The 11886-nt window shown below is 35.1% G+C and overlaps 1 protein-coding gene across 2 annotated transcripts; it reads left to right on the plus strand.

Annotated features, from left to right (window-relative positions):
• The first annotated feature begins 1539 nt into the window (after positions 1-1539).
• Positions 1540-11886, plus strand: LOC127453472 (T-box transcription factor TBX20-like). Of its 2 annotated transcripts, none has more exons than XM_051719859.1 (8): positions 1540-1877; positions 2873-3122; positions 3487-3651; positions 4245-4353; positions 5024-5182; positions 5447-5523; positions 7692-7804; positions 7917-11886. In XM_051719859.1, the coding sequence occupies exons 1-8, from the start codon at positions 1751-1753 to the stop codon at positions 8255-8257; spliced, it is 1341 nt and encodes a 446-aa protein (XP_051575819.1). In that variant the 5' UTR covers positions 1540-1750; the 3' UTR covers positions 8258-11886. The 2 variants fall into 2 exon arrangements, with proteins under 2 accessions (XP_051575819.1, XP_051575817.1); XM_051719857.1 differs by having other exon boundaries at positions 5447-5522; positions 7688-7804.

Consider the following 11886-nt stretch of genomic DNA (forward strand, 5'->3'; position numbering starts at 1 on the left):
TTCTCAAGCGGAAAAAACACACGAGTCAGCGCTTTTAAGATATATATTTATATACAGACTCTCTCATGAGGCACGAGCACGCGCTGCAAGTGTACAGTAGAGCACAGAGGAGGGTAGAGCTAAAGAAAGATTTATATATATATGTGTCTATTTGTAAAGTCTTGACTGGTGCAGTGAGAAAAAATCACTTGACTCTCTCAGATAAGGAGCATGCAAGAATTTCTGCAAAATAGCCCATGCAATGCCTCACCACGCTATCACTGCCTGGGGTGCCACATCTTACCATTTCGTGTATTTAGGACAAATATGTAAAGAGCTATGTGAGGTATGAGTGGTTGGTGAACTATAAGCCCGACTGTTATTTGTGGGAAACACTTCGTTTAAAGCTGCAGGAATGATTTCATCAAGCTTGGTCGGCATAAGCACTTGACAAAGGGCCTGTGTCTTAAATCTGGCATCTAGGGAGAGCGGTGACTTGAGATGGCGTCTAGACAGGATTTGTTCTTATCAAAAGTTCAAAAGGATAACGAAGGAAAACCGGAGAAAAGTAGCCTATCCCGTAACTGTAACTAATCAGATAAGAATGTTATTGGTTTTGTGAAAATAACAATAATACAAATATTAATATAAATAAAATTAATTGGCTAGCTGTTGTTATTATTATTATTTATTATTATTATTATTATTATTATTATTATTATTATCATCATTATTTTATGCATATTATTGTTATGCTAAAAGGCTGTTTTGATGCCGTTCTTATCTGTTTTGTTTTATTTTGCCTTGGTTTTTTTTTATTTTTCCTCTTGCTTGCATGTTGCTTTTAATTAGTGAAGTGAATAACTTAAAACGGCAAATGAATAAATAAATAAATAAAATAGGTCACTTTATACGTCAAATTAAATAGAACTGTCTAGGGATTAAATTGCGGGTGATATTTAGGCTGCCGTCATGATGAGGTCTGTGTTATGACGTTTTCCTCACATAGTGTGAACACTGAAGTTTTGGTGGAATGATGGAATTATATATATATATATATATATATATATATAGCCTTTTTGTGTAGACAGATGTGATGTGTAAAACTGTAATGACGTTTATTTAGCATTTTGACAGCTCTGTCAGTGCTGCCCATGGGATATTTTCGTTGGAATCGCAGCTCCCCGTAAACGCAATCCCGAATCCTACTATGGCTTAGGTTTAACTCATGAATATTAATGATATTATATGACGTTGAATGGTGCGTCTAGTAGTGTGTAAGCTCATTAATATTCACAAGCCACGCCTTCATCATATTAACATTCGTAAATTCGCTCCTCTCCTGCGCCCGCCTACTAGCGTCACAGCAAATCATGAAGGCGTACTGCACGTGACCTGATTTACATTCACGAGCACAGCATCTACCATAGTAGGGTTTGCAAATAAGCTCACTGAAGACGATGGAGGGTGTAAAAGAGCCAATGATGTACAAGAAACACAACGATTGGTCGTAGCTGAGCACTGCGGGGGAGTTCCTGAAATTAAGGGGACTGCAAGTGTCCAAAACATACAATGACAACCCTGCCTGTGCAAGAGAACTCAATGGTGACTGGAGCACGAGACCCACAATGTCCCAGCCGTTTTGGAAGTAACAAACACAACAGCCTGTAGCCTGCAATCCTCGTTGTGCTTACTGAAGTATTCTTGCGCAATTTAAAGGTTAATTCTGGACATTTCTGGTGTTGTGAGAGCTGTTCTGAGCACTCGTATCATGGAGTACACCTCTTCTCCAAAACCGCAGCTCTCTTCCAGGGCGAACGCTTTCTCAATAGCTGCTCTCATGTCAAGTGGAAAATCGAAGGACAAGGAATCGGAGGAAAACACCATCAAGCCGTTGGGTAAGTGCAGATGCTTTGCCACAAGAACGAAAGTTTTGAGCTTCTGAGGGCGAGCCTCTGGTGTTGCGCATTGACATGAGCACCACTGACTCTGCGTTGGCAACAATGTTTTGATAGAAAGAAAAATATGTATAGGCTATCATAAGAATGAGTATTTAAATAATTGCACAAATTCTAATTGGGTTGCAGATTTATTTATTTTTTATTTATTGATTTATTTTGCCCCTTGTGGTCGTAGAACCATATTCGTACTCAGGAAATTGGATAAACAAGTAATGGCTTGTGTCGATATGAAGAGTAATTCATTCAGTTCCTAAACTGGAAATAAAATGCACCATGAGATAATAAGAAAATGCAGTCTTGTGCCTCTTGTATCTCTCTGGGTTCTCTGTGTTTTCTAAAGATTTTGTACACTTTCCAGGCGAAGAAATCTAAGTGAATTGCTTTACTTCAGTGAATCAACAGAGAACAGTTTATGTGCCTATACCGTAAAACAGTTTATTTTAAACTTTACAGCCCAGAAATAAAAAAAGAACAAATTCATCAGTAACTGTAAGACTTAGGACTTTATTTTATTCTGGATTCCTTTTGACACTTCGATACAGTATTAGACATAATTAATATACATTTTGAAATTGAAAACCATTCTGACCAAGCAATTTGTAAATAATCAAATAAACTGCTGCATCTAGTTATTTGTTGTATGCACTTATTATATGTTTGTTGTTGTACCTATGTGCAGAATGGCAATTAGGCTATTGGTATTATCTTTTATTTACATCACGTATATAATAAGGCTACTCTCGCTATACGATGTAGTTAATGCTAATAATGTAAACAGTAGGCCTATTATGCTATTCTTGTACATATATTTAGTGTTTTAAAGGAACAGAACATCTGCGTGTTAGACTTTTGTAACCCAAAATAAATCCTCAAATGCAATACATTTGTGTACATGCAAACCTATATTAAATATGATATGATTTTAATCCTAGAACAATTCGTAGAAAAGTCGTCATGCAATCAAAACCTCGGCGACCTGCCTTCTCTGGAAACCCACGGCGAGTTCAGCAGCAGCAGCAGCAGCAGCAGCGCGCCTCCGTTATGTACCGAGCCGCTCATTCCCACGACCCCCGGCGTGCCCAGCGAGGAGATGGCCAAGATCTCATGCAGCCTCGAGACTAAAGAACTGTGGGACAAGTTTCACGAACTCGGCACAGAAATGATTATCACAAAATCTGGAAGGTAAAAAATGTGCTAATATGATTTTAGTTTTAATCACTATTTTGTAATGATAATAATAATAATAATAATAATAATAATAATAATAATAATACAATTAGATGAATTGTGGATTATTTCAGTTTCCCTATTTCTTAAGTCAGTATAGCTAATGATAGTTTGTTTATTAAATTCAAATGCGCAAAAATCGTGTGAAAGCATAGCTTTATTTTAACAGGTGTTGCATCATTATTATTATTATTTATTTGCATTCATTTAGCATTTTTATAGGACTACACATGAAAAAGAAAATTCTTAAAAATCATATTAAATGTACCTACACTAAACTAAACCGTGACTGCCTGTCCACATTATTTTCTTTTAACAGACGAATGTTTCCGACTATTCGTGTATCATTTTCCGGAGTGGATCCGGACGCCAAATATATTGTACTAATGGACATAGTTCCAGTGGACAATAAAAGATATCGATACGCCTACCACAGATCATCGTGGCTTGTTGCAGGAAAGGCAGATCCACCTTTACCTGCAAGGTAAGAAGACTTGCGAATTATATGCATATGCACTTTTTTTCTGTTTATAATGTTAGTTATTATGTCATCGTTTAAATGAAAAGCTCCGCTGCAGCTGTTACATGAATAAAGACAATATATATATATATATATATATATATATATATATATATATATATATATATATATATATATATATATATATATAAAACAGCCCGTTTTAAGACGGTGAAGTTATTCAATTTGAAAGTGTAATTCGGAAAGTAAAAAAAACAAAACAAAACAAAAAAAAAAAAAACACAAAAAAAAAAACAAAAGAAAAATACTGAATTTTATATGTTCTACCCAATAGGCTACTTATAAGCAATATAGCAAAATTCTATTGCCTGACGATTTATATAATTTTTACCCTCAAATCGCTTGTTAATTTAGACATTTATTTTTAGAGCAAGATTCAGCACTTTTTTGATAAATGAAATTCGAACAAGAATGTAAATATGGACTTAAGTAAAATGTAAAATAATCGAATAAATGACCTGTTACGATCTACAGCATGAATAAATGGGCTAAACCGTATTTACTTATTTTTTCTTTGTTTGTTTTTCGTTTTGCAGGTTGTACGTACATCCAGATTCGCCTTTTACTGGAGAGCAGCTATTAAAACAAATGGTTTCTTTCGAAAAAGTAAAGCTTACAAATAACGAACTGGACCAGCACGGACACGTAAGTCCTAAAGAATATTTGCTATATATAATTAGCGTTTAATTGCACCAATGGGTTGCTGTTTTATTTTATTCAATTTAAACATTAAAAATGTCGGCTTGCCTCATGCTATCATGCTTTACGATTATTATTTAAAATAAACATTTTAAGAGGTGAAGTTTGTTTCAGAACTGATCATATAAAAGTCTGATTATGTTAAAAAAGCATTAGTGTTTTCTTTTTCTTTTCTTTTTATTCTATTCGTTTATTTAGATGCATTTAAAGCGACCTTGAGTTTGAAGAAAGGCGCTATATAAAATAAACATATTATTATTATTATTATTATTTTATTTAGAGGATATTAACTGAAGGAAATTTGTACATTTTACAAAACGATATTTATTAATTCCACACATTATAGCTGCTCTCTCTGAACTCTAATTTGCAGACTGCCTTATCTTTAAATAATGCAGAATTAGGCCTAACAAAAATAATCTGTTCTTTAAGATTATAAAATGGCATTGTACTTGGCATTTTTATTAAACGAAAACTCATTGTCTAAAATAGTAAGCACTTAGTGATTACTGCTATTTGTTTAGTAATGTGTAGAAGGTTAATGTAGCTTACATATATGCTCCAGTCAATAAATGCCAATACGCTTTCTCATATTTCTGAACATTTTGTTCAACAGATCATCCTGAACTCCATGCACAAGTACCAGCCTCGAGTTCATATCATCAAGAAAAAAGATCACACAGCCTCACTTCTTAATCTGAAGTCTGAGGAGTTTCGTACATTTGTCTTCACTGAGACAGTTTTTACTGCAGTCACAGCTTACCAGAACCAGCTGGTGAGTCAAACAACATTACTTCTTAGTACTGTATAATACAACTATACCAGTTTACTAATTATCTTATTAGGTATGAACACTTAATTATACTTGTACAAGAATACTTGGAAAATTACTATTACTACTACTACTTAGAAAATAAATAGATAAGTGTGTCTTGGGCAATGATTTGAAAAAAATGTACTGTTAAGCCAACCCAACCAGCCTTATGTTTAATTTAAAGCTCATGACATTGCTAATTTAGCCTTTTCTCATTTTTGCTAGATAACCAAACTGAAGATTGATAGCAACCCTTTTGCCAAAGGCTTCAGGGACTCCTCGAGACTTACTGATATTGAGAGGTATGAGGAATTCTGTTGCTAGATTTGTGTTGATTTCAGTCCTATGTTCAGTAAAATGAGTGATTGCAGTGAGAGGGGGCAGCTGCGCTGGGGAGTGAAATGTGTGTAGTGGGAAACATTCAGCGGCTCTCATTAACAAGTGCACAAGTGACTTTTCATTAGATAAATTCTCATTAGACCTAGCTGTGTGTGGGTAGGTGGGTTGGTTAAATGGAAAAAAAAGAGAGAAAATAAGGCAGAGTACAAAATGAGGACTGTTTTAAAATGAAAATACTTAATTATTTTTTGGTATTTATAAATATATCATGAAGTATTTCTTTGATCTCTAAATAGTGCATACATTTAAGTCAATATTAATTTGGTGATGTGCAAGAAACATTGTCGGAATGAGTCACTTTTCTGACCTAACAACAACCAAATGCCTCAAAAATAGTTTGATACGTCTGGAAATGCTGGAAATTACAGATTTTAGAAATGCACTCTCAAATTAGCATTCAAATAAACATTGCAAGTACGTTCCATTTAAGACCAAAGAAAAGAACAACTGAAAGTCAATGACGGCCAAAAATACAAGACAAAAAATGCATCCCGCTCTCTCTTTCTCTGTCTCTCTCTTTCTCTTTGGAAGGGCTGTGAATTAGATCTGATCAATTGATCTTCAGGGAGCTGCAGAAATCGCATTAGTCTGGAGTCGGGCACTGCACTAAAACACAGTGTAATTCAATTGGGCCCGGTGACTGATTGAAAACAGCCACCCAAGTTGTGGGGCTGCGAGGCCCCTCTTTTTGGGAGCGCATCGCAGATAAAAACACACATATTTGTATTGCGCTGCTGACAGATATTGCACTTTCCTAACCTAATTGGGAGGCTAATGTGGACGCATGGCTCTTGTGATGCAGACCATCTCAGCCTGTCTGAGGAGTCTAATCTAACAGGAGCTAATGCACTTACTGCAAAGCAAGCAGACACACTTCTCTCTACGTGCTTGCTGTGTGTTAACATATTTTTATGCACTTGTTGTTTAGGCTAGTTTGGGTGGACTGCACTATGGCTTGAAGTTTTTTTTTTTTTTTTTTCTTTCTTAACCCTTACCTATGCCTGTGACTCCCTGCATATGTTTCAAACAACAAGCCAAGCTGCCTCATGCTGCAGAACTATTATTTTAAAATGATAAATACATGTCAAGACACCTGAAATGTCCTGGTCATATTTAACTCTAAATCATTGCAAGTAAATATAAAATATTTTTTCATAAAAAACAATGCCTTATTTAAGGACCATTATGTCTTTGTTGTTGTTGTTGTTGTTGTTGTTGTTGTTGTTGTTGTTGTTGTTGCTTGCATTGTGACACTTAAGCACATTTTCATGTTTTAGGACACTTAAGCACAATTAACCCCCCAATTCTCATTACCGCAATTATGGTATTCTCATTACTGAAATATGACAATAATGATGTATTAAGTAGATTGTAATGTGTTGATACATCACAGTAGTACTGCCTTTAATAAAAAAAAAAAAAAAAAATTATTTAATAAGATAAACAATTTTCTAAAAATGGGCTTGTGTAAATATTTTACAATTTGCATAATATATCATTTCTTTAACATTGCAGTAATCAGAATTTTATATTGGCCATCTTTTTCGCACATTGAGAATTGGGAGTAAAATGTGCGTAATTGTTATGAAAATAATCTTGCAATGTAAAAAATCTTAATGGCCATAAAAATAGCCATTTTTTCACATTTCAGTTATGAGAATATCATAATGACCATCTTTTTCTGCATTATGGTTATGAGAATTGAGGGGTAAAATAAGCATAATTGTTATGAAAATTATCTCGCAATGGAAAAAAAGTTTAATAGCCCTAAAATAGGCTTCATTTTCTATGTTCAAAATATTATTTCTTATTTTTTCTTGTTATTTTGGAGTAAAATAGGACCAGGACCTTTCTTGACAGGGTTCATGAGAACCACCCAGGTGCTAAAATCTGTTATGTGTTGGAAATATGAACATTGGAAAAATGGTTTGGTTTGCATTTGGTCCATTTTCAGTTATTCAGATTGTAATCTCTTCGGGCTAGTTATCCAATTTTAATATTTGTATTTTAAGTAGTTGTGAGTAAAGAGATATATTTTGGGCCATTTTTTTTTTTTTTACTTTTGCTGTAGGGAAAGTGTTGAGAGCTTGATCCATAAGCACTCTTATGCCCGGTCACCCATTCGGACTTACACTGGTGAAGAGGAGAACTTGGGTGAAGATGGTCACTCGGCACACAGTAGGGGTAAGAAAACTCTCCTATAGCAGCTCAGCTGAATATGTCATAAGTTATTTTGTTGTATGAAAAAAAAACATATAAATAAAATATGGATTGTGTCTAATTTGTCTCTCTGTAGGTTCTGCTTTCACTGCATCAGACAACCTCTCCTTTAGTTCTTGGGTCACCACCACGTCTGGTTTTTCTGGCTTTCAGCACCCTCAGTCCCTGTCAGCCATTGGAACCAGCACGGCTTCATTGGCCAGTCCTCTTCCTCACCCCATCCAGGGCTCTTTACCCGCTTACAGTCGACTGGGCATGCCTCTCACCCCCTCTGCCCTGGCCGGCTCCATGCAAGGCAGTGGGCCTACCTTCCCTTCTTTCCACATGCCACGCTACCACCACTATTTCCAGCAAGGGCCATACGCTGCCATCCAGGGACTGCGCCATTCTTCCACAGTCATGACCCCGTTCGTATGATTCCTACCACTTTAGAATAGGTCAGCCTGATAAGATTTTGCAATTGCTGGCATGTGAAGACATACTGCACCCATACACACACGTAAACACTTGCTTACACGAACATTTCCTCATTATCAATATTTATGAGGAAGAAGCCCAGTTCGCAACATGTAAATAAAAATTGACTGCCACGACATTACCTAATGACCTGGACACTCTGTTTCGTGCAGTTTTACTGGAGAGAAAACAAAAGAATGAACGAAAAAAAGGCCCAATGGACACGGATTTGGGTAAACCAGAACCTCAAGCATGAGTTTTTAGCATTGATAAGACTCAGAGATGGAAAGATCTGTCTTCATCTGCAGACATGTTTATGCTACCTTTAATGATTCATCTTACTCCCTTATCACTCCTATATACTTTCAAAAAAAGGAAAACCCAGCCAGAGCCAAATGAGGGAGGACCTTACAGACTGTAACATGCTGAACATAACAAGGGCGAACACTGGACAACTGCTGTTTCTCATTCTCCATGATCCATCACCTCTTTAATGATATGATATCAGCAGAGCAGCCAACCACTCGGTCTTCTCGTCCAAATTGTTGACACTAGAAGGCACTGTGTTGTCAGGATATTGCAATACTGGACGGAAACCTTTATCAATGGAAAATTTGGTCAGGTCATCGTAGGTTTTATCTTTATAGTCAGATAAGTATAATTCTCTTTTTGCAAGGTTGAATCAAGATGTTTTATCTGTTTTGTTTAGTTTGATATCACAAGCAACAATTTAGTTGTTGCTATTCTGTTACACTTGCTAAACATTACAACAAGAAAAACTATCAATGAAAATTATTCAAAACCTTTGACAGTGTGGAGACGGCAAACTGCAATGTACATGATGGCATATGTAATTTCTTCTCAATATGAACCATCAGCAGATACTGTGATGCCAAGTCACTACCAAGAATTTATGTTCATGCTTATTCACGGTCCATCCCATATGTATATGGCTAAAGGTTGACACATATTGCTTACGTGTCAAATTTGAATGTGATTTTTAACAGTTTATTGAAAGAGCGAATGCTCATCTCTTTCCAGCACCAGAAAACTGATCTATAACCACCCAAGGCTGCTTGTCGACAGCCAGCCGGGATGAAGTCCACACCTGTAAATAATGGGCTTACTTTTAACTAATAGGCTTGCATTTTCCCCAGGGTGATTTGTTGCTAAAGTGGTCCCATTTGTACAGTCACATTGATGACAATTCATCAACATCCTGTAACCAAATCACAGAGAAACAGTGCTAGCCATAATAGCCAGATGTAGGATCTGGACTGCGAGTGTGTGTGCGTGTGTGGAAGTCATTTGTAGAAATAAAGAGACAATAATATTTGTGAATTTTCACAATAAAACCCATTAAATATGACAACATTGCACACTTGTGTAATAATCATGCAGGCGCTCTCTAGTTATTTTTCAAAACTGACCTTATTCAAAAAGTGCTTTCAAGGTTCTGGTCTGTGTGTTCACATTCAGTGTGCATTTGAAATGTGATGTCCTAATGAGCCAATAAGACAAAGCAGATAAGGAATTTGCATTCCTCAATCTATGGTCTGTGAAGTCCTGGTCACATTTAAATTCAAAACATGGAATCCATGAAACACAACTTGTGCCAACCATTTCAAGCCTTTGATTTGTTATCAACAGACTGTACAGGTAGTTGCAGTTTATTAGCAAATGTTTTTTCTTTCTTTTTCTTTCATTTGTGTGTATTTCTAATTCAAATGTAACCTCTTGAGGAGACGTCTAACAATACTTTGTTTTGATGACTTTTTTTTAAGTGCAATATATTTATTTCAGCTCTATGAAAAATATTTGGCTAATGTAATAGTTGAAGCAATGATAGATGTTATTTGTAAACAAGGAGAAATATATATCACCCATCAAAATGAAAGTGTGTGAGAGTATCATTTTTACATTGTCAGTTTGCATTTACTTTCTTTGCAGCCTACCAATCATTGTATTAAAGAAAAATAACCAACATAAAAGCATGTTCGACTCTTTTAAATTAGGTTACATTTAGTTACAGTGTGAATTGTACAATAAATTAAAACAGAGTAGCTAAATTTGTAAGACAAATGTAAATGTCATAAATTTGACCCAAATTCCATTTAAATGTATTTAAATTAGACTTATTAAGAGTTTGTTTTTGTTCATAATTGAAATGTGAGGAACAGTAATTTAAGCATCAGTCTATAAATGTACTTTCTATATTTATTCACTTTTCAAACGTATTACCTCTAAATTGGCATTGCTTAAAGCAAAGAAATTATACATATTTTACCTATTGTGTTAACTGTGATCTATGAACTTAATATATATAATTTTATTTTATGATGGTGTGTCCAGGGATTTGATGGACAGCCAACATAAAAAATGTGCAATTATTTAACTCTTACATTATACAAAATTAAGCACAGGAAGTTATATGAGTTATTTAGGATACACTGATTGCACAGCAGGTTTTCATTCTGTGGTGTAAACATCAAACATGTTTTTTAATAGACAGATATTCAACTTAGCAGATCATAATTATAAATATATTCACTGAACAACTAAATCCTTGTACTCTTTGTACAATTTGACTCAAACTAACAACTCCATAATTTGGGGAGAACTATCTCTCTATCAGTCATTCATGCAAAAAAAAAAAAAAACTTTCACTATATTGTCAATTTTACTCAACCCTCCCATATTCATATTACTCAAAAAATCATGTAACCAAGGGAACTTAAATTAACAGAGTTGATTCAACTAAAAAAGTTTTGTTGTCAGCCTAAATTAATTCATTTGTGTTGGGACAACATTAATATTTTTTGTTTGGCTAACTGACACTGAGGATTTTCAGAGACTTTCTAGTTCCCAGCAAGCTTTGCATGGGACTTGACAGGGAGAGTAAATGTTATATTTAGTGTTTTTTAATTTATTTATTTTTTATGTGTCTTTCTGCAAGATGAATATAAAGGGGAAGACTTGTTCGTGTTTACTGTTTTGTTGTATTAAGATTTAGAAGAATTTCTGTTATGTTGTAGTTTTGGGGGTTACCATCATGGTGAACAGTTGAGATTGAGCCTAGGTTGAGGACCAATACGTTTTGAGTATCAAAGATTTTGTTTTATCCAAAGAGTATTTTTTGTGTTAACTATAACACTGTGACTGAATTGCATTAGTGCTTCCCACCAGCATGCATTTAGCAAGCTAGCATTTCCAGTCACTAATTAGTATATCAGTGAAACTGTGTCATTTGAGTTATTTTGACGTGTTAAATTGGGTTTATTTGATTCAGTCCAGTTCCCTCTCCTTGAAGTATTTCAGTTGGAATTACATGCTAAATTTAATTTGAGAAAACTCATTTCAAACATGTGGAACCACTGACCATGATTGAGTCAAATCAAATCCCTTTATTGTCACTCAACCATATACACAAGTGCAACAGTGGGTGAAAGTCTTGGGTGCAGTTCCAAGCAACATAGCAGTATGACAATTACAATAAACATCTGATTTACACAATTTACACATCTTGTTACATAACACAATACTCTCTGTATTGTACCCCCAATATGTAGCCCCCCCAATAAATATGAAGT

Source organism: Myxocyprinus asiaticus, chromosome 15 (genome assembly GCF_019703515.2).
Source record: "Myxocyprinus asiaticus isolate MX2 ecotype Aquarium Trade chromosome 15, UBuf_Myxa_2, whole genome shotgun sequence".
Taxonomy (NCBI): domain Eukaryota; kingdom Metazoa; phylum Chordata; class Actinopteri; order Cypriniformes; family Catostomidae; genus Myxocyprinus; species Myxocyprinus asiaticus.